Below are 22,963 nucleotides of genomic sequence, written 5' to 3'. Positions count from 1 at the left end.
CAGATGTGTTGAACCCCTTCTTGGTTACCTGTAACCTCATCTCACCTTTCAGAGACCACGTTCAGAGACAGTGCGAGGCCCCCTGCGCCTGTTGACGTCCAGCGCCTTCCGCCTCCAGGGCGAGTGTCGGAAGGCAGCGCCCCCCGAGGGAGGTCCAGGGCCCGACATGCAGCTGGTCACCCAGCAGGTTATCCAGTGTGCCTATGACATCGCCAAGGCCGCCAAGCAGCTTGTCACCATTACCACCAAGGAGAACAGCAACTGACCATCATAACCACCGCCACCCGTCGCAGGCCTTTTAGATATCTGAAGGCCCGAAACGTCTCCACGTATTGTTCGTCCTTTAACTTTGTTGTAAAAGTAGTTTTTTTCCGTTTTTTTTAATCAGTGTTAGGGATATTTGCATGTCAATTTTTATTTAAAGACAAATGTACAAAATTATAAAGAGTGTTAAAAGTTAAAGAAAACATTTGGACAAAATGACTGAACTTCAGCTATGGGAAAGTGGCCGGAGCTCTACTAACTGGAAGGGAGAGGCTGTACTAGTGGATTTGTTTCTATGGACTTGGTTTGTCGTGATCTACTACAGGAATCCACAGTACAGCCCAAAACTGACAAGATGATTGTGGAGTTCCAGGGAGATCCTTCGTCGCTAATGTGCAGTTTCTAAACTGCACTTCTTGATAGTTTTTTTGTGGTTCTAGATACTTCTAGATATGTCTCCGTCGCCCACAAAGAAGACATTGTTGTTTTACTCCCAACTATCGCCTATACCCTCGTTCTTACAAAGGCTTGTCATCCACTTTGATGCTCCTTATCTGAACCAGGAGTCTCAAACTGGCTGCCCCCGGTCCAGCTGCGGCCTGGAAGTGAATTTAAGTAGCCCATTATAGTATTTCACGTGGTTGAGGATGTTGTGAAAACTATGAATAAGCCATAATGCTGTTATCAGTGCATAACATGCTCTTTACACACATTGGAGCTACGTAATATCATTATGTATTCCCACGCATAATAGAGAGACACGTGATCGTATACAAATGTAAGCAAGGTTTGAAATGATTATGGTTTAGTCAAACATATCTGTTTGGGCTTCTTGCGGTCAATTTGCAGTCTACAAATTATTAGTAATTATGTTCCGGCCCCTGACCATCCGCTCACAAATAAATTGTCCCGCAACTGAATCTAGTTGATGATCCCTGCTGTAACCTAACTATGGAATTGTAATGTATAATTTAATAAAAATCCAGCAAGTGTAGGAAGTAATGTTGGGAGATTTGGAACTGATGTTGAACCATCTCTCATCTGTGCACATTTGTGTATCCCTGCAATGCAAATGTGCCTCCCCTGTCCAAGTGTTATTGCTTCCATTTCGAAATGCATCTACAGCCATCTATGCCTACTATTGCATATCAACACTTGTTCAGGGGGGCAAATTATGCTTTTCACCAGCAATATGTTGTTTGTATTGAGTTCTAGTGATGTATCTTTTTTGAACAATCTAAGATGCTAGACCCGGTCTTGTATTTGCTTGTGTGCTAGAACAGTGTTAGTGCTGTGACTGTAGCTAGATTTGCAGCTTATGCATCATTTCCCCTCTTCCGTGTGTTTTTTGTGCTCCGTTTTGTAATGCTGCTATGTTTTTATTAAATGTGCAACTAATTGGATAGGATTGTAGATATCTCCTCTACAATTCTGCAAGCGGATGGTCGTCATCAGCAGATGGTTCAGAGCTGTGTTATACTTGAAATGTGATCAAGGAAACGTCCCTCTGTGCTTCACTTGTTCTGAATGGACTTCCAACAGGTGTCAGTCCTGCAGTTATCATAGCTGCAGTGGGGGGGAGCCTTTTAAAAAAATAAATATAATTTATACTTGTAACCTTCTCATGTTGTATTTGTAAAAATGTAATTATTCTGTCTATTAATGACCAAGTAATTGTTTGTTATATTATTGTGTGATGTTGTGCTTCGTCCATGAGTGCAGAGAAATGTGCAAAGAAAGGAACAGTGATTTATTTTAATGAAAAAAGTCACAATTCGAAGAATCCTAAAAATATAAGAAACATAAAACAGCCCCAAGATTGTAACGCTATCCCTCACACCATTTTGGAACAAACTCTACAACCACCACTTTCTGCAACTGATGAGCATGGTATTGGAATACTTGATCAATTTTAAACTTGAGATGTATTTAAGATTAACTCTTTGTACAAATGTGTATAAAAACATATGATTGTGCAGTGTCTTTTGGCCTCACAGGATCATCATGTCCAGGCTGATCGGGGTCTGCTACGAATCTATTAGAGGAAGACTGAGTATGAACATGGGACAAATGAATCAAGTGCTTTAGCAATTAAGAGCAAACATGGTAAGAAATATCAATCCAAATCGGCCGCAATAGACTTATACACTGAACAAAAATATAAATGCAACATGTAAAGTCTTGGTCCCATGTTTCATGAGCTGAAATAAAATAGCAGAAATGTTCCATATGCACAAAACGCTTATTTCTCTACAATTTGGGGCACACATTTGTTTAAATCCCTGTTAGTGAGCATTTCTCCTTTGCCAAGATAATCCATCCACCTGACAGGTGTTGCATATCAAGAAGCTGGTTAAACAGCATGATATTTACACTGGTGCTGCCACTAAAAAATGTGGTTTGTCACAACACAATGCCACAGATGTCTCAAGTTAAGGGAGCATGCAATTGTCATGCTGACTGCAGGAATGTCCACCAGAGCTGTTGCCAGAGGATTTCATGTTAATTTAATGACAACATTCCACAAGCCACAATCAACAGCTTGATCAACTCTATGCGAAGGAGATGTTTGCGCTGCATCAGGCAAATGGTGGTCACACCAGATACTGACTGGTTTTCTGATCCACAACCCTATCTTTTTTTTTTTATGTACTGTATCTGTGACCAACAGATTAATATCTGTATTCCCAGTCATGTGAAATCCATAGATTAGGGCCTAAAGAATGTATTTCAATTGACTGATTTCCTTATATGAACTGTAACTCAGTAAAATCTTTGAAATTGTTGCAGTTTTTTTTTTGTTCAGTATATTTGCCAAATGGATTGTTGTCTCTATAGCTGCCAGGTAAATATGTTGACATTGTGTGCCCAAATGAACAGGACCGTGGTTCAGTACCTTGTTCTGGTAGCCCTGCTGGACCATCCTATGGGTCTCCAGCCTCAGCTCCTCCTCCTGCAGCCTCAAGGCCTCCCTCTCCTCCTCCTCCATCTGCTCCCTCTGTCGCTGCTCCTCCCACTGCTCCCGACGCCGCTGCTCCACCTGCAGGGGAGAGCCAACAATGAGCCACATCAGACGGCTCCATCATCTAACCCAGGTCAACACCTGACCCAGGTCAACAAAGGCTGTTCACAGCCTTTCATTCATCCTTTTAGAATTGGAGTTTGAAGGCCCCAGCCAACCTGTGCATTGATCTCCTGCATCCGAGCCGTCCTGTGACCCTCATCCTCCTCCCTCTCTTGGCGTCTGGTCTGCCGCTCCAGCTCCAGCTCTTCGATCAGCTCCTCGCGCCTCCTCAGAGACTCCTCCTGAGCCTGAAGGTTCTCCTGCATCTTGACCTCCAGCTGCTGCTGTCTCCCTGCCAGAACCTTCCAGGGAGAAAAGGAGAGAGACACTTGGATTCTCTAGTCTTCTGTAGATACAAAGATGCAGGCTTGGCACTCCTTGGTGTGTTGCTCATGTCCTAGGCCCACTCACCTCCTGCATGAGCCTCTCCCTGGCTCTCCTCTCCTTCTCCCACTCCGCCTCCCGCTTCTCCCAAACACGCTGGGCCTCCTCCCTGACAGGACAGGACAAGACCATTCATTTAATTTTGCAATACAAAACGTAGATCTCCACCCCATAGTCAGACCTAGACTGGCAGGGGGAAGTCATAATAAGAGTGGTTCTACTGACCGGTACAGGACGTCAAACTCTGCCTCCCTCTCCCTCTCTAGCTGGAGCTGCTCCTCGATGACATGCTTCATCCAGGCGGCATCCGCCACTGCCCTCTCCCGCCGAACGCTTTCCAGACGCTGGTCCTCCTGCTCTCCCTCAAGCAGGGCTGCCAGAATCCTGCGATCCGCCTCCTGGTGGACGACACAGGCATTACAAGCAGTGGTCACTGGTGAAGGGAGATGATCTCATCGTGTCAATTCACATGCAGCTGAGCAATTAAAAAAACAAGCAGACATACCAGCTCCTCCTGCACCTGCTGGGCTCTCCTCTTCAGTTGGGCGCGGTACTGGCGGGTCAAGAATCGCCTGAGTAAGGAAACTATTCGATCAAACCACAAGAACAACTACTACTGGCCTTGAGGCAGTTTTTCAGTCTAGCTGGTTTATTTATAGTTATCATCCTTCACTGAACTCTTCCAATGGGAGAGTCACTTACCCCATTTCAGATTTCTTGTGGCACTCCTCCACCTTCCTTCTCTCCTCCTCCAGCTTCTCCACCTCCCAGCGCTGGGACAGCAGGGCCTCCTGCTCCTTCTTCAGATGCCTGGCCTGAAAAACAGAGATAGCAAAGGGGCTCAGTCACACTACCAGCGTTTACAGTGCAATTCCAAATTAGGCTTATGCAGGGTGACCAGGTCTTACCAACAGGCTGCCGATACAGATCTCATGTACACAAAATCGCCAGAGACCAGAAATAATTTGTCCCCACCAGTATCAGACAATTAAACAAATAACTGCCCACCACCCCATGAATCTGAAATGTATGAAATGTTGCTTACCCCATGGACTGTATACGTGTGTTGTTTTTGTTGTTGTAATTTTGCTTATGATTTATATTGTATGTATTTATGCAGTATATGTGGTGATGATGTGCTGTTGAGTTTGAGATGAGATGCAAGACACATTTTCTGAAACGGACACAATAAATTATTATTAATATGTCATCTGACTGGTCTCCATAGTCTTGCTTTACTCAGTGCACTACACTGTGTATGGTGCTTCTTCTTCTGGTTTGTAACAGTACCGTTATCTTCCTCTGCAGAACTAGTGTCCGGAGACTGAACGACAGCTGCTTGCTTACCTCTTCCTCCCGGAGCTTGAGCTCTTCCATCTGTTTGCGGAGCTCCTCGGCTCTCTCCCTGTCCTCTGCTCTTCTTCTCTCCTCCGCCTGCTTCATCCTCCCAAGCGCCTCCCGTCGACTCCTCTCGTATTCGTTCTCAAAGCGCCTCTTCTCCTCTTCGGCTGCCTCTTCGTGCTGCAGGTTTCAATGCAGGGATTACTTTGGATTAATACGTCATTGTCTTTCTATGATAGAGAATCAGTTTAAGATATGTCTACACTATTTGTCTTATTTTTAAAAAGCATTGTGGATATCCACACATTTAAGGAAGGTCTTATTTTGCACTCTGAGAAAAGAGTAGTCTAACACGACTTTATTTCAGTAATAAAATACTGTACTCACAGATTCAAGAATGCTCTTTAAATACTAATAGCCATCTTGAAATGAAATACTCAATTCTGAGTTAAAGCGCACTAACTGAGAAGTGAACTAAACCCTGTGGCAGAAAGGTAGTACTGGCTGTAGCATAGAGTGCATACCTGTTTTTTCTCCAAGGTCTGTGTCTGCCATTGGCTCACCACATGATCTTTATGTAAGGTTGACTCGACCTGTAGACACAAACAGTTCAATCAGGATTCGATACACAGACGAGACATTGACACATAAACCTGACCTTAAAGGGAAGGGATAACGTGGGGTTTATTTTAGACTCTGAGCTCAATCCAGGAGTCAGGTTCACAGAAAGACATGGAACAATTGCATCACAAGCCCTATTGGTTTCCAGATCAAGTCTACTTCTTGACAAAAAAACTGTGTCAGGTCTCTTCAAATGTACCAGACAGCACTTCGTCACCAGTGTTGTGTTCAGTAGGCACCAAATGGACTGAAACAGGGAGGACTTGTCCAATAAGAAACACTAATTGTTGAGACGAACTGTCAAGGGTTATACATGGCATCCCTAAACCTCCAGTTCTCATTAAAAGACAGATACAATCGGCCACTAACCTTCCGCAACTCAGGGTTGTTTTTCTTCCAGTGCTCCTTCAACAGCTCTTCTGCTAGCTGTGTGGTAGAATAGTAAAACAACAAAATCAATGGTAATGCATTCTGCCAGCTCAGTGCTTGTGTATCTTATGTGTATTTGAGGAATAAACCGGATGAGGTTAATGCCTCTATACCTTCTTCCTTCGTTCCTCTCGGGCTGAGCGGAGGTCTTCGGTCTTGTCCACCAGTTGCCTAGTCAGTGTGCTCCTGTCAGGGACAACATCCCGTAACTCAGCCTCAAGCTGGTCCCGCTCCTCCTGGAGCAGGGTTCTGAGACGCTCCCTGCGCTGCTCCAGACTCACCACCTGCTCCTCTTTCAGTCTCTCTTTGTGGTATGCTGACATACTGATGAATGGGAGAGAAAGGAGATACACCATTAACTAGTGATAATGGTTTTCAAGTATCATCCATTTGATCTACTGATGTGTTATGTTATCATTGATGAACTGTTGCAACTACAAGAAAAGTTGGATCAATACTATTTAGGACTGGAGAATCAGCACATTTTTAAAGCATGAAATTAGTTATAACATATCCTAGTTCCCATCATAGTATCTCAGTCAATGATCAATTTCCGAAGTACAAACAAAACAGTGGAAGAACAATACAGCCCTTGTGAATTAGGCCTACCTCTGCTGGTATGATTGACGAGAACTCCAGTGTGCCTGCTTACTGCTTACAACGTTCTGTTGTCTGTAGTATTTCGAGTGCATCTCCCATTGCTGCCGCCACCGTGCCTCCTGTTCCCGCTGCCGGCAGTGCCGCACCATCTGGCTTTCCAGAGAACGAACTCGACTCGGCCAGTGGGCAGAGAGGGTTGGTAGAGCCATATAGATCTAGACGGAAAAACTATATTCAGTTAGCTATTTAGAAACTGACAAAACTGTTTCTGTTAGACAATCGAAATGGACAAAGCCGTTACTAGCTACAGCTAGCTACAGTGGATAACGTAGCTAGCTAGATTCAAACTATGATGACGCCACCAGTAAAGTCCTAACAAACGTTAGCTAGCGTAAAGTGCTAATCGACATTTGTCTTTACAAAAATACTTTTTGCATCAAATTGCTTACCAGTCAACGTTCCCGCTCCAAACTATAATTTCAAAGTTATGTTAGTTTGCGGCTGTAGAAAATCCTTGGATTTCTTTCTCTTCCCGTTTCGCTTAGTAACCAATTCACTTCCTAGTTACACTACAGATATTCACAAGGGTCAAACAGCGCGACGAGTAGGGCGTTGTAATGATTGGCGATTGATGAATGTATGCCAAGTATACAAGCAGCACCATGACCCAGGTCCATGTTTTGAATGCCACTTTTTTGCTTTAGACAAGCTGGGTGTATAGAATTTTTGCCAACCACTGAAATGTGTTAATTTGCTGATTGATTGATTGGTGAGGTGATGGGTGAGTCATTCCTCCTCAAAAAGCACAAGAAAGAGGATTTCGACACCCACCATCTCAGATTGTTCTGAAATCGTTTCTGTAGTTAGAAACAGACAATATTAGCATTCCTGAAACATTATTTTGTTGAAATTTAATTAGATCTCTGAGAAATTAAGCTAATTGAACCCAAATTGGCCATTTTTAAATTTTATAGGATTCATATAATCTTCAATAAATATAGTATGTCCGATTTGGACCATAATTCTTCCTAACAATGAGTAAGACATAAGGAATCCAATAAAATTGTCAAAAGCCACCCACGGATCCCCCACACACCATGCCAATCCCACCCCAACAACCAGTATCAGTTCTCTATGTTTGACAAGGAGTATAAAGATGCGGTTTGGAGTATTGCTTCTTCATCCTTTGTAATGTATTCCGTGTGAATCTGGTGATGGTTTTTCCCCCCCTGTTTAGATAAATGAGCCATTGAAGTTGCTTGCATTATTTACCATAAATGAGTGTGAAAGTACCAGGTTTTTCCCACTAGATGCCCCTGTTCCTGCTACTGGCACCACATCATTTTATCCATGTTGCTGGTCTCTTGTGTTTATTAAATGGATCACAACATTTTCTTTGCAACTTTGGGTGGAAACCAATAGCTTTTGCTCATGATGAAAATAAATTGTGTGGTCAATTGTGTAGTCAAGCCAGTCCTCCATGAAAGCAATTCAGTTTGTCCTTCTCTTAGCAACCTAATGCTTCAACCCAACTCTCCTTGAATAGTCCAACAATTGGCAGCTCTCAGAGGGCTATCCATATGGTGCAATTCTCATATGAAGACTTTTCCTAATAGCCCAAAACTTTGATGGAGAAATGGGCTAGTGACAAAAATGTTGTGACAACCCTAATAAAATAATACAATTATAAACCATTGCATGGCAGTAGTGTATTTTTCAATACAATTATTAGAAAACATCTCTATATGTAGTGTGATTAGTAACATTTACCATTAAACCCAACCCAGCCCAATACCATTACCCTTGCAAAACACTATACACAGTGTATGTTTGGGACTTTTACCATTGAGAACATAACATTGAAACCATTAGAACTGCTGTAGCCTAATAGTTTGCTTGTTCGGCAGGAATGGTCTAACAAATTCATACCTTATTTGAAGGTAATAAACTAGGCTTGGGCGATATACCATATATACCTATAAGCAGTGGATGCTGCTGAGACGAGGACGGCTCATAATAATGTCTGGAATGGAGTCAATGGAATGGCATCCACCACATGGAAACCATGTTTGATGTGTTTGATACAATAATATAATAATATAATATGCCATTTAGCAGACGCTTTTATCCAAAGCGACTTACAGTCATGCGTGCATACATTTTTGTGTATGGGTGGTCCTGGGGATCGAACCCACTACATTGGCGTTGCAAGCGCCGTGCTCTACCAGCTGAGCTACAGAGGACCACATGATACCATTCCATTGACTACATTCCAGCCATTATTATGAGCCGTCCTCCCCTCAGCAGCCTCCACTGCATACCGGGGTATTTAGACATACTGATGGTATGATTTTCAATACCGTAAAAAAACATTGTATTTTTTAAAAAGAAATAGCGCCCCTTGTGTGCAACGATGGTATGAAAATATGTATACCGCCCAACCCTAGAATAAACCCTCTGACTTCCCTACATTGGTGTCAGAAGAGGGATGAACCTCGGTTGCAGCCATCGAGAACAAGTTAAAAGGGTTCAGTGGGAGAAATGTACAGGGGTAGTCTTCGACAGCATATCCCAACGTAGGAGCACGATCAAAGGACTTAAAGTTAGAGTGAAATGTGGGACGGGACAATCTTTCTGAAGACAAGGGCAGGCAGTGTATACACTTATGAGTACAACAGGTATGGTGTTGGACTGACAGTAGCAGTGACCTGGGTTCAAGTCACGGCTGGGGCAACCCATCCGAACATGCCACAGTACATTTACTGCAGTATGCAAATCCTTTCTTGGCCCACTGTCACCTGGTTGTGATTCCTCATTGCATAAAGAAGGGCATCAGGAGCAGGCCTGGGCCTAAAGTGGAGACACATCATTGTCTGAAATTATTTATACATGGCTAAATCTTTAATGGTGACCATATCATCGTAGGCCTTTGTCATCTGTATCTGCTAAATCAAGGATTTAGAAGAACATTTACCAGAAGTAGCCTACAAGGTTTTATCTTCCTTTCTCTATGAAAAGTCACAGAGAGCACAGATTGTGCACTATGAGTTCAATTTGATTATAGTATCCTAATTTTATCCTAATTGTATTGTTGATTGCTAGACAGTTGCAGGTATCCCTGTACTTCACTTTCACAAGTCCCTTTCGATGGCCACAAGAGCGAGCGTCAACCATCTTCTGACACCAATGCAGCAACCACCGGGGGTGACCCTCACTAAAGCTTTCTTGGGAGATAGTACCCAACCATCTGACCAATTCAGCAATTAAAAAGGCAGCCTTTAATAATATGCCATTTAGCAGACGCTTTTATCCAAAGCGACTTACAGTCATGCGTGCATACATTTTGTTTTGTGTGTGTGTATGGGTGGTCCTGGGGATCGAACCCACTATCCTGGCGTTACAAGTGCCGTGCTCTACCAGCTGAGCTACAGAGGACCACAATTATTAGAACAGTTAATGTACACGTTTGAAATGTTGTGTTTATATAAAGTGCTGTCAGATTAGCCTGTGAAAGCCTTAGATCTGTGAAAAATGCCATGTAGTGTTTTGTCCCGCCTCTGTCACATGATTGGTGCACTGATACCCACCTGTTGAAATGGGCATTCAGCGTGGGGTGCAACAGACAAAACGTTTTGCAACGGAATCCGACTAATGAATATACCCCAGGTACGTTTGCTCCCGTTTAGTGGGTGTGGCAAGCTGTGGCCTGATCAATATCTGTGTGACCATTTCAAATCGCAAAACTCGTGCAGCGTACTATACTATAATTGCAATGTTTTTAAACTGGTCATCAGCTGGGGTGAATTCATTAAGGAAACCATTTACTATTTAAGAACCAAACGGAAGCAAACAAAGAAAAACTAGAGTTTATATAAGACCAATTCAGGTAGGTCCCTCACCGTTTCATTTGCTTCTGTTTATGAAACGTTTTGCAACAGAATTGGCGGAATGAATGGGCCTACGCCCATGCAGTACCGTGTCCGTTCAATTCAACGTTGCCCACCGTTCTGCCATACTGAATGCACCGCTGGTCAGCTGCTGTGCTTTCCAGGCAGTTTTCAGACCAGTGTTGGGAAATGCTCAAGAGCTCACGCTGGTGACAGATCCGGGTTTTACAAATCACTTCACTAGTCGCTGTTGTTGTCAGAGGGTTTGTGTAGCCTATAGTGTTGACCATGGCTGTTCTTATGGAGCACCCATTTAAACAGCTTCCAGACGATAAACAAGTGGACACTAGATCATTCTTGGAGTCGGTGTCATATCTTCCGCCATTCTTTGGTAAGTAGTTTGCAAACTCTGATTTTAGCTTGTTACATTCTAGCCCTTGATCATGACTCGGTGCCATTACATTACACAAGAGTCATTGGACCAAGGCGTCTTCTGTAGGGGGTGTTTTGTTAAGAGCCACGCGGCACTCGGTTAACACACATTGGTTGAACATTGACCGTATCTTTAATATCGGCGAGAAATAATAATAATAAAAAAAGGTTAAATTGATACACACCTTTTATAAGTTTAGGGTTCCCACACCGCCATATCTCAATGTTACAGCGCTTGTTTACCGAAGAAAGAGTGGAATACCTGTGCTAATTAGTTATCTGAGTATCCGAACACCTGTGTGTAAACGGAAGACAGAAGCCACAAAGGTGTTGTCACTGAAAAATGCTGTTGGCTGTGTTAAAACCGGTTAAAACCATTTACAGTAGTTGTGTATTTTGCATTTGTGTAATTATTTTGATGTGATATGAAAGAGGGATTTATTTATGTTTCTAGAACCATACCGCAATTGAGAATCGATTCACGTTTATATGGAGTATTTGGCTGTTTTGGCTTAGAGCCAATTCGCCTCTAAACAGAACATGTAAGGTCCTTGGACTAAGGAGTAATGTTAGGCTCCTTTAGTCCAATATTGGGCTAGCCACAGCCTATGCATAGACCACCACCCAAATTCCTCTCTAATTTGTTGCAACAAACAATATATTGCCCGTTACACGGTTGCATTTATTTCAACAAAGTAACACACCATTTGCTACAGCCCATCATGGTTGAAGACCGAATAATCAGATTATGTGTTTGGCAATACATTTGTCAGTAGGCTACTTGCTGTTCTCTGAATATTTTGAATGCATGCAAGGGTAGTGTTATCAACATTTCATTGACCTGACAATACTAGGAGTCCGAAGAGGGATTCCTGTATCCAGAAAAGGGACTTTCATTAGTTTCATTCATCAGTAGTCTGATTTTCCTGTGGGGTTTCAGAATGTGAGTAGTGATCTGTCAAAACACCTCTGTCAATCCCAAGCAATTAACTGCCTCAAGGGACAATCTTTTTATATTTTGTATTGATTATTTTTACCCCCTTTTCGTGATATCCAATTAGTAGTTACAGTCTTATCCCATCGCTGCAACTCCGGTATGGACTCAGGAGAGGCGAAGGTCGAGAGCCATGCATCCTCCGAAACACCACCCTGCCAAGCCGCACTGCTTCTTAACCCGGAAGCCAGCCGCACCAATGTGTCGGAGGAAACACCGTGCAACTGGTGACCGAAGTCAGTTTGCAGGCGCCCGGCCCGCCACGAGTCGGTAGAGCGCGATGGGACAAGGATATCCCGGCCGGCCAAACCCTAACCATGACGACGCTGGGCCAATTGTGCGCCGCCTCATGGGTCTCCTGGTCACGGCCGCTGTGACCGCACCTGGGGCTGTAGTGAAGCCTCAAGCACTGCGATGCAGTTCCTTAGACTGCTGCGCCACTCGGGAGGCCAAACAAGGGACAATCTTTTTTGGATCGTATTTCTCTTTATCAAGCAGTCAACAAACCATTTGCATGCCTAATTTAATAAACTGGCCTCGATTTGAAGTTGTGAAAATTGATTAGTACAGTGTTGAGTTTCCTTTGGCTATTCACTGGCTGTGTGGTGCATTGGGGCATCTTTGTGTGTCTTCATCCTGTTTTTAATATACCAAAGGTACTGTATTGAATTAGCCATGTGAAACCCCTGAGAACCTTTGTTTTGATATTAATATCTTTCCATTTTGTTCTCATTCTTTAAACTGACCCTAACATTTCTTAGCCAACGTTCCTTTTGACCTCAACTCAAGAAACAGTATATGTCTTTGTATGATTAATTTTTGTTTTCTATTTATTTTATTTTATTATGGTGTAACGGATTTGGTGTTATTTAATGTTGTAATACTCAGTCACAAATCAATTATGCATAACTGCTATATTGAGTTGTGACTAGCCCATATCATGTTGGAATTTCAATGCTGTTGGAGGATAGGCCTAAAATCTCATCTTTGTTTTTCCACCACCCTTAACTCAGTTCTATATTTCCATATTATGCTATGATTAAAAGATAATACAGTTGATGACTTCTGCTTTTATTACATAGTCTGGACCTTCCAAAGCCACCGTTTGGACATGGCACAAGCACAAAACCGTTATGTGGAAGCAAGTGAGAGAGAAGTTTTGCATTGAATGTGGTAAAAACTGAGAGATGGGCATCTTTGGTGAATGGAGAAGGGTACATAGAGCTTATCTGTAACTAGAGAAGATATCGGTACCACTAGCACAATGGACAGCAATTTGTCAGAAGTGATTTTCTGGGGCTGAAGTACAACGGATCCCAGTTGTACTTCACTTTAAGCCATGTGTGGCTGGAATGTCTGTCCTCCACTAGTCTACGCCAAATGACTGGCCAGGCCTAGCCAAGCCCCCTATTATGTAGGTGCAGTGCCTTTGGAAATTATTCAGACCCCTTGACTTTTTCCACATTTTGTTACGTTACAGCCTTATTCTATAATTTATTAAATTGTTCCCCCCCTCATCAATCTACACACAATACCCCATAATGACCAAGCAAAAACAGGCATTTCGATTTTTTTGCAAATGTATAAAAAATATAAAACAGAAATATAACATTTACATACAGTGGGGGAAAAAAAGTATTTAGTCAGCCACCAATTGTGCAAGTTCTCCCACTTAAAAAGATGAGAGAGGCCTGTAATCTTCATCATAGGTACACGTCAACTATGACAGACAAAATGAGAGAAATAAATCCAGAAAATCACATTGTAGGATTTTTTATGAATTTATTTGCAAATTATGGTGGAAAATAAGTATTTGGTCACCTACAAACAAGCAAGATTTCTGGCTCTCACAGACCTGTAACTTCTTCTTTAAGAGGCTCCTCTGTCCTCCACTCGTTACCTGTATTAATGGCACCTGTTTGAACTTGTTATCAGTATAAAAGACACCTGTCCACAACCTCAAACAGTCACACTCCAAACTCCACTATGGCCAAGACCAAAAAGCTGTCAAAGGACACCAGAAACAAAATTGTAGACCTGCACCAGGCTGGGAAGACTGAATCTGCAATAGGTAAGCAGCTTGGTTTGAAGAAATCAACTGTGGGAGCAATTATTAGGAAATGGAAGACATACAAGACCACTGATAATCTCCCTCGATCTGGGGCTCCACGCAAGATCTCACCCCGTGGGGTCAAAATGATCACAAGAACGGTGAGCAAAAATCCCAGAACCATACGGGGGGACCTAGTGAATGACCTGCAGAGACCTGGGACCAAAGTAACAAAGCCTACCTTCAGTAACACACTACGCCGCCAGGGACTCAAATCCTGCAGTGCCAGACGTGTCCCCCTGCTTAAGCCAGTACATGTCCAGGCCCGTCTGAAGTTTGCTAGAGTGCATTTGGATGATCCAGAAGAGGATTGGGGGAATGTCAATGGTCAGATGAAACCAAAATATAACTTTTTGGTAAAAACTCAACTCGTCGTGTTTGGAGGACAAAGAATGCTGAGTTGCATCCAAAGAACACCATACCTACTGTGAAGCATGGGGGTGGAAACATCATGCTTTGGGCTGTTTTTCTGCAAAGGGACCAGGACGACTGATTCGTGTAAAGGAAAGAATGAATGGGGCCATGTATCGTGAGATTTTGAGTGAAAACCTCCTTCCATCAGCAAGGGCATTGAAGATGAAACGTGGCTGGGTCTTTCAGCATGACAATGATCCCAAACACACCGCCTGGGCAACGAAGTAGTGGCTTCGTAAGAAGCATTTCAAGGTCCTGGAGTGGCCTAGCCAGTCTCCAGATCTCAACCCCATAGAAAATCTTTGGAGGGAGTTGAAAGTCTGTGTTGCCCAGCGACAGCCCCAAAACATCACTGCTCTAGAGGAGATCTGCATGGAGGAATGGGCCAAAATACCAGCAACAGTGTGTGAAAACCTTGTGAAGACTTACAGAAAACGTTTGACCTGTGTCATTGCCAACAAAGGGTATATAACAAAGTATTGAGAAACTTTTGTTATTGACCAAATACTTATTTTCCACCATAATTTGCAAATAAATTCATAAAAAATCCTACAATGTGATTTTCTGGATTTTTTTTCTCTCATTTTGTCTGTCATAGTTGACGTGTACCTATGATGAAAATTACAGGCCTCTCTCATCTTTTTAAGTGGGAGAACTTGCACAATTGGTGGCTGACTAAATACTTTTTTTCCCCACTGTAAGTATTCAGACCCTTTACTCAGTACTTTGTTGAAGCACCTTTGGCAGCGATTACAGCCTCAAGTCTTCTTGGGTATGACGCTACAAGCTTGACACACCTATATTTTGGGAGTTTCTCCCATTTCTAAGCAAAATACATTCTTACAAATTGTTGGATCATTGGAAGTCTTTAAACTGAATGTGCTTATGGAGGTTACTATACAGTAACTAGCCTACACCTTGCTATGAAGAAAAAACAGTGCAAATCTTTCCCCCTGTAGTGTGGTGGTATTGGTCCTGTTTGAGATCTCTCCAAGGTACAAAGAGACCGATGATGTTATGTATATACACTGAGTGTACAAAACATTAGGAACACCTGCTCTTTCCATGACATAGACTGACCAGGTGAAAGCTATGATCCCTTATTGATGTCACCTGTTAAATCCACTTCAATCAGTGTACATGAAGGGGAGGAGACCAGGTAAAGAATAATTTAAGTGTTCAGACAATTGAGACATGGATTATGTATGTGTGCCGTTCAGAGGGTGAATTGGCAAGACAAAAGATTGAAGTGCCTTTGAACGGGGTATGGTAGTAGGTGCCAGGCGCGCTGGTTTGAGTGTGTCAAGAACTGCATTGCTGCTGGGTTTTTCACTCATCAGTTTCCCGTGTGTATCAAGAATGGTCCACCACCCAAAGGACATCAACCAACTTGACAACTGTGTGAAGCATTGGAGTCAACATGGGCCTGTGAAATGCTTTCGCCACCTTGTAGTCCATGCCCCGACGAATTGAGGCTGTTCTCAGGGCAAAAGGGGGTGCAACTCAATATTAGGAAGATGTTCCTAATGTTTTTTTACACTAAGTATATTTCCTTTTCCTGTTGCAGAGGCCTAGGGCCAATGGTGGGCCTAATTTCCTTAGCTATGTGATAGAGTAGATTAGAACCATTGCATTTGGCGTGATAGTAGGACCTATTGAAAGTTTAATGAGTCTCGGTAATGCTTTCAGAAATCTGTCAGATGCTCTGAGCAGAGTGAATTATTTAGCATCTTATTGATTTTAAAGTTCAAGAAGAGTTTGCTGTCACCCTTCCAGTTTATTTCAAAAGCATTCAAGGACATGATCAGGATGCTGCTCAGAATGCTCATATACTATTTGTCCCAAATCATGTGTGTCTTGTAGGCCTAAAGAAAAAGCTGTTTTTGCCCATGGATGGCTCTCAAAAATATATGACAAAGCATACAGACTTATTAGGCTGCATTGTTGGGGCCCATTGTTACCGCAGAAGGTAGCCTATCCGTTAGAGCGGTGGGCCAGTAACCGAAAGGTCGCTGGTTTGAATACCCGAGCCGACAAGGTGAAAAATCTGTCTGTGCCCTTGAGCAAGGCACTTAATCCTAATTTGCTCCAGGGGCGCTGTATTACTATTGTTGACCCTGTAAAAAAACAAAACTTTTCACTGCACCTATCTGGTGTATGTGACAATAAAACAAATACTTTTTTATAATCAAAATCCTCAATAGACATGGCTCATTAAGGCTACAGCAAGTAGCCCCCTCTCGCTGTCTGTCTTTCTCCCTTTCAGTAGGTCCTACTATCACGCCAAATGCAATGTTTCTAATCTACTCTATCACATAGCTAAGGAAATTGGCCCTAGGCCTCTGGAAAAGGAAATACACTGAGTGTAAAAAACATTAGGAACACCTTCCTAATATTGAGTTACACCCCCTTTTGCCCTCAGCACAGCTTCAATTCGTCGAGGCATGGACTCTACAAGGTGTTGAAAGCGTTCCAAAGGGATCCTGGCCCATGTTGACTCCAATGCTTCCCACAGTTGTGTCAAGTTGGCTGGATGTCCTTTGGGTGGTGGACCATTCTTGATACACATGGGAAACTGGTGTGCCTGGCACCTGCTACCATGCCCCGTTCAAAGGCACTTAAATATTTTGTCTTGCCCATTCACCCTCTGAATGGCACACATACACAATCCATGTCTCAAGGCTTAAAAATCCTTCTTAACCTGTCTCATCCTCTTAATCTACACTGATTTTAAGTGGATTTAACAAGTGACATCAATAAGGGATCATAGCTTTTACCTGGAATCAACTGGTCAGTCTGTCATGGAAAGAATGTTTATATACACTCAGTGTATATCCATAAAATCATCTCTTTTTGTACCTTGGAGAGATCTCACAGGACCAATACCACCACACTACAGGGGGTAAGTTTTGCCTGACATATTCAAACTCTCTCTCCCTGTATTTCAAAGATTATTCGTAAAAATCCAAATAACTTCACAGATCTTCATTGTAAAGGGTTTAAACACTGTTTCCCATGCTTGTTCAATGAACCATAAACAATTAATGAACATGCACCTGTGGAACGGTCGTTAAGACACTAACAGCTTACAGACGGTAGGCAATTAAGGTCACAGTTATGAAAACTTAGGACACTAAAGAGGCCTTTCTACTGACTCTGAAAAACACCAAAAGAAAGATGCCCAGGGTCCCTGCTCATCTGCGTGAACGTGCCTTAGGCATGCTGCAAGGAGGCATGAGGACTGCAGATGTGGCCAGGGCAATAAATTGCAATGTCCGTACTGTGAGACGCCTAAGACAGCGCTACAGGGAGACAGGACGGACAGCTGATCGTCCTCGCAGTGGCAGACGACGTGTAACAACACCTGCACAGGATCGGTACATCCAAACATCACACCTGCGGGACAGGTACATGATGGCAACAACAACTGCCCGAGTTACACCAGGAACGCACAATCCCTCCAGTGCTCAGACTGTCTGCAATAGGCTGAGAGAGGCTGGACTGAGGGCTTGTAGGCCTGTTGTAAGGCAGGTCCTCACCAGCAACAACGTCGCCTATGGGCACAAACCCACCGTCGCTGGACCAGACAGGACTTGCAAAAAGTGCTCTTCACTGACGAGTCGCGGTTTTGTCTCACCAGGGGTGATGGTCAGATTCAGGTTTATCGTTGAAGAATGAGCGTTACACAGAGGCCTGTACTCTACTCAGGAGTGGGATCGAGGTGGAGGGTCCGTCATGGTCTGGGGCGGTGTGTCACAGCATCATCGGACTGAGCTTGTTGTCATTGCAGGCAATCTCAACGCCATGCGTTACAGGGAAGACATCCTCCTCCCTCATGTGGTACCCTTCCTGCAGGCTCATCCTGACATGACCCTCCAACATGACAATGCCACCAGCCATACTGCTCGTTCTGTGCGTGATTTCCTGCAAGACAGGAATGTCAGTGTTCTGCCATGGCCAGCGAAGAGCCCGGATCTCAATCCCATTGAGCACGTCTGGGACCTGCTGGATCGGAGGGTGAGGGCTAGGGCCATTCCCCACAGAAATGTCCAGGAACTTGCAGGTGCCTTGGTGGAAGAGTGGGGTAACATCTCACAGCAAGAACGGGCAAATCTGGTGCAGTCCATGAGGAGGAGATGCACTGCAGTACTTAATGCAGCTGGTGGCCACACCAGATTCTGACTGTTACTTTTGATTTTGACCACCCCCTTTGTTCAGGGACACATTATTCAATTTCTGTTAGTCACATGTCTGTGGAACTTCTTCAGTTTGTCTCAGTTGTTGAATCTTGTTATGTTCATACAAATATTGACACATGTTAAGTTTGCTTAAAATAAACGCAGTTGACAGTGAGAGGACATTTCTTTTTTTGCTGAGTTTATTTCTCCCTAACCCCTCTCTCTCTATGTATTTCTCCCTAACGCCTCTCTCTTGTATTCTCTTGGGAATGTAGACAAAGCTGACATGTGAATTGTGCAGAATGTTACTTTTACAGTATGGGCAAACATGGTATTTTTAAATCTCTCTACAGACTGCCTTGGCTCTACTGTTTTTGCTCCAGTTAAAGCTGACATTGCAGGGAACATCACAGTAAGTAGCCTACAGCAACTTCTTCATATGGGCAAACTGGTAACCTTGGAGCCATAAAGAAACAAACATCTATATTACTGTACTATCCCTGTTTAGAAAATCAAGGCAGTTTATGACAGCAACCCTAGCAGGTTCAAGACCCTTCAACAAATCCTGGATGTAGAGAAGGAGATGCATGGAGCAGACTGGCCCAAAGTGGGAGCCACCCTGGCACTTATGTGGCTAAAGAGGTCAGACAAATGTTTTATTTTTGGAGCTTGAGTCGGTAACACTTTAGGATGCCGTTATAAGACTTGTCTTATAACATCTCGTTAGCATCTCATAATGAGCTTGATTAAGTACCAGACATTTTGATTCAGTTGCAATTTCAATGGAGGGACATTTATATCATCCTTATTATAAGGCATTATAAAGCCTCATACTTGCTTATAACAGGTAATAAAACAATCTACCGAAAGGCTTTAAGTGTTACCGTTGAGTCTGTCTGCAGCTGTACCACTGTCTGATATGTGATTTGTATGTTTCCTTGTTCTTCATTGACCAGGGGTCTCCGGTTCATCCAGGTCCTGCTGCAGAGTCTGGTGGATGGGGAGAAGGACGAAAACAACCCCAACCTCATCCGGGTCAATTGCACCAAAGCCTATGAGCTGGCCCTGAAGAAGTACCATGGTTGGCTAGTGCAGAAGCTCTTCAAGGTAAGCGTCTCACCATAGCATGATTGCTTTAGGTTACTGCTTTGATTACACCGCTTCTCCATTGCCAGTTTATTGTCACATTATCTGAAACTGTGATAGTCTAGCCGATTTGAAATCACTTGGTAATTAGCTGTGCCAGTGGCGGCCATCGTTCAAGTGATGTCACCTCCCTTAGATCTAAAAGTCAACTTTGTTTATGATTATGACAAGTCTGCCTTTTTGAACTGACGTGACTTGAATGTCTTCCACTGTAGGCAGCTGTGTTCGCAGCGCCCTACAAGGTGGATTTCCTGAAGGCGCTGTCCAAGGGGCAGGAAGTCAAGGAAGAGGACTGCCGGGACAAAATCAGACTATTTCTAGTCAACTTCACTGCCACTAATGATGCCATCTATGAGATGTACACCAAGATGAATGCCGAGCTAGATTACACCGTGTGACTACGGCAGATAACTCCCCATCTCCTTAAGGATCTGCCCCCCCCCCCCATTGGGACAATTCCAAGCAGTGATAATTGAGATCTCTATGGTTTTCTTTCTGGGGGAGTTTTGTGTGTGATCCGGTGTTGTCACACATCCAGTCTGCTCTTTTAAGATCTCATTTGAGTGCCTTTGCTTGCCGCTCTTAATCAGTATGTTTCTATGACAACTGTTTTGTGGCTCAAACTTTCTTGCAGGGAATAGCTTTCAATAGGACACAAGTCTTTACATGGTGATTTGTGTTTGATTGTTACCAGGGTCGTGGTCACTAGGTAGAAAATGAAAGAAAACAGGGAGGAACTACCTCGACTTGTCCAATAAGAAATGCAAATGTTTGTTTTCTGACCCATTGCTAAAGGTTATAAAATGTCTGCCATTGCTTGCCCAAATGAACACGACCCCATTTTATAGAACAAAACTGCTCACCTGAACTGTTGAGTAGTCTGTAAACATTTCCGAACTGTTATTATTTTTCACCAAACAATTATATATATATATATATATATATATATATATATATCTTACCCAGGTCACTTGGGTATTATTCTGTTTTGTAGGTACATTTTCATTGAGTTTATTAAACACGACTACATAGCTGCCAGTTTTAAAGTACTGTACAGTACTCTTTTAAAACTACTAACAGTAGAACTGGAGGATTAGATTTTGGTAATTGTTTGCAGTCACATCAGTAACCTATTCACTTTGAGAAAGTTTAGAGGATTGTGGTAAATTAATAATCAAAACCAAAAATGTGTTATTTATCTTTGTGTTTTCTCATGATATCTGAATAATATTATACAAATAGTTATTTTGTATTGATACAATTTTTAACTCTTCTGGTATGTAATTTATTGAAAGCATCTACTTGAAAATATATTTTTTTCTTTTATATCTTTTAATTATTTGACTTTGGTAATGCAACTCTGTATCATTAGGAAAGTAAACTGTCATTTTTTCATGTGTTATTTGTTTTTGTTAAGTCCCCATCCTAAGATCTAATTCCATTGGTACAGCAACGTGATTCCTCAGTCTAAATTTGTATGATTACATAAATGATAAATCTCACAATCAGAGACTACTGTCAAGTCAGAGGATGATTCGTTTTAAAAGTTTCATAGATTCAAACTTTTCAAGATTCAAATAAGTATTTTTAAGTGTTGGAAAAAATGTGTTGAAAAGGAAATGTTTTATAACCATTACTTGTTAAGTCACATTTAAATCAATCCACCAGATGGTGACATTTCTACATCATTTATGTAATCATACAAATGTAATCTCACAATCATAATTTAGCGTTCAATATGAAAAATAAACCAGATTTATTTTGTGTAATTATAGTGGCTGAATCAATCCATGTGAGTATAGAGATATGCCCCTCTAATATTGTTAACCTAACTGTGCCTTCTGCTAGTGACACAGGGGTGAGGGTGAATTCTCACTAGCCTTGTCTTTGTCTAACAGTGCAACTTTACAGCATGCCTGCTTCTTGAGTTGAGTGATTTTCATAAGGCACCAAATGGAAAAAAATGCTTGTTTTCCTTTTCCATTGCAAAACATATTACGGTGTGCCCTAATGAACACACCGCTGTGGTTTATTGTAGAGTGTTTATCTTGCTCCATTCTGGTTCTTGTCTTGTGTCTTTCCTTCGTATTCCTCAGTTTTACTTCTAAATTACTTTCTAATACTGACTCAGGTGCCCCCAGATAATGGTTCTGTGGATTTATTTGCACGTTGACATGCTTTGTCATTTCTGAAGAAAATACTGTAGTCTTAAAATATGTCCTTGCCCCTGCCTTATAGGAATTCCTATTTGTTTGGTGGCCTGTATGTCAAACAATGTAAGTAAAACACTATGGAATTATAGCAAATTTCAAGCAACCATTAAATGCACTGAAAATTGATCACTTGTCAGTGATTTGTTTCAATTTTCTGGTTATGAAGTTGTATGTATCACTTGATTGTCATGAAAAATGTGTATGAAAAGGATTCAAATGCAGTGCATAAAATCTGCTAGATATAAATTATTTATTTTAATCTAATATTGCAAACAAATATTTTCACAAATAATTACCAGTTTTGTAATTTCATATTGAATTGTGTCATTGTTATGAATTAATAATGTGTGCCCATATCAACTTTCAAATGTTTTGTGCTTACTTTGTGAAATTCACTGGTGCCTGGTCAAACACACTTGGAATTGCAGTAGGCTACACGTCTCGGGAACAAAGCAGGTCAAATTGTCTTATTATCCACTTGGGGGTGCTACTGTGTAACTTTTTGGTGGTAGCCAGGATGATTTATTGGTGGTAGCCAGGATGTTTTATTGGTGGTAGCCAGGATGATTTATTGGTGGTAGCCAGGATGTTTTATTGCTGTATCTGTATGCATGTGATTTATAGCCAATTCATTGAATTGTATTATTAATTTAGAGAAACACCACAATACCATAAAGAAGTAAAACAAGGTGGAGTCCTCTTGTGGGACTGACTGAGGCACTCCAGATTTATCCCAAGTATAAATACATTAATTTACACACACTTATGGGAAGAAAAAAACTAATGTTTTGATCATAATTGTGTGTTTTTTTTTTAGACACAACTGAAAACTTGAAAGAGTTTCAAGGACAAGGAGTTGCTGGTCTGATGTGATGTCATTGGCATC

The 22,963-nt window shown here is 42.3% G+C and overlaps 3 protein-coding genes across 9 annotated transcripts in view; 2 read left to right on the top strand and 1 right to left on the bottom strand.

Moving 5' to 3' along the window:
- The window catches only part of git2a (G protein-coupled receptor kinase interacting ArfGAP 2a), a 30,323-nt gene extending 28,442 nt beyond the window's left edge, over positions 1–1,881 (top strand). For all 6 annotated transcript variants that reach the window (XM_084176886.1, XM_084176887.1, XM_084176882.1 and 3 more), the window contains one exon: positions 53–1,881. In XM_084176886.1, the coding sequence (XP_084033012.1) occupies positions 53–265 (213 nt within the window). In that variant the 3' untranslated portion in view covers positions 266–1,881. The remainder of the gene's footprint in view (positions 1–52) is intronic.
- A 99-nt stretch (positions 1,882–1,980) lies between these two features.
- tchp (trichoplein, keratin filament binding) lies at positions 1,981–11,325 on the bottom strand. Of its 2 annotated transcripts, none has more exons than XM_084176892.1 (13): positions 11,208–11,325; positions 6,713–6,918; positions 6,217–6,427; positions 6,044–6,100; positions 5,578–5,646; positions 5,060–5,233; positions 4,415–4,527; positions 4,218–4,284; positions 3,938–4,110; positions 3,740–3,821; positions 3,445–3,630; positions 3,161–3,304; positions 1,981–2,299 (listed from the first exon to the last, which is right to left on the bottom strand). In XM_084176892.1, exons 2-13 carry the CDS (start codon positions 6,910–6,912, stop codon positions 2,267–2,269), a joined length of 1,509 nt encoding a protein of 502 aa, XP_084033018.1. In that variant the 5' UTR covers positions 6,913–6,918; positions 11,208–11,325; the 3' UTR covers positions 1,981–2,266. The 2 variants fall into 2 exon arrangements, with proteins under 2 accessions (XP_084033018.1, XP_084033019.1); XM_084176893.1 differs by lacking the exon at positions 11,208–11,325 and adding an exon at positions 7,153–7,265.
- Positions 10,879–20,262, top strand: LOC311141538 (glycolipid transfer protein-like; the record flags this gene model as incomplete). Its single annotated transcript, XM_084176899.1, has 5 exons — positions 10,879–10,981; positions 19,072–19,130; positions 19,227–19,360; positions 19,675–19,825; positions 20,080–20,262. 5 exons carry the CDS (start codon positions 10,879–10,881, stop codon positions 20,260–20,262), a joined length of 630 nt encoding a protein of 209 aa, XP_084033025.1.
- Between the last annotated feature and the right edge of the window lie 2,701 nt (positions 20,263–22,963).

The sequence above is a fragment of the Coregonus lavaretus genome (assembly GCF_964263955.1).
Source record: "Coregonus lavaretus genome assembly, chromosome: 14".
NCBI classification, from domain to species: domain Eukaryota; kingdom Metazoa; phylum Chordata; class Actinopteri; order Salmoniformes; family Salmonidae; genus Coregonus; species Coregonus lavaretus.
Note: the sequence above shows the minus strand (reverse complement) of the source record. Positions and strands in the feature narration are given on the sequence as shown.

Excerpts from the sequence above, each read along its gene's own strand:
- tchp (XM_084176892.1), bottom strand. The coding sequence starts at position 6,912 with ATGGCTCTACCAACCCTCTCTGCCCACTGGCCGAGTCGAGTTCGTTCT. Across the intron at positions 3,631-3,739 it reads GGGAGAGGCTCATGCAGGAG|GTTCTGGCAGGGAGACAGCA; the intron begins GTGAGTGGGCCT and ends TCTCCCTGGAAG. Across the intron at positions 2,300-3,160 it reads AGCAGGGCTACCAGAACAAG|ATTCGTAGCAGACCCCGATC; the intron begins GTACTGAACCAC and ends TTCCTCTAATAG.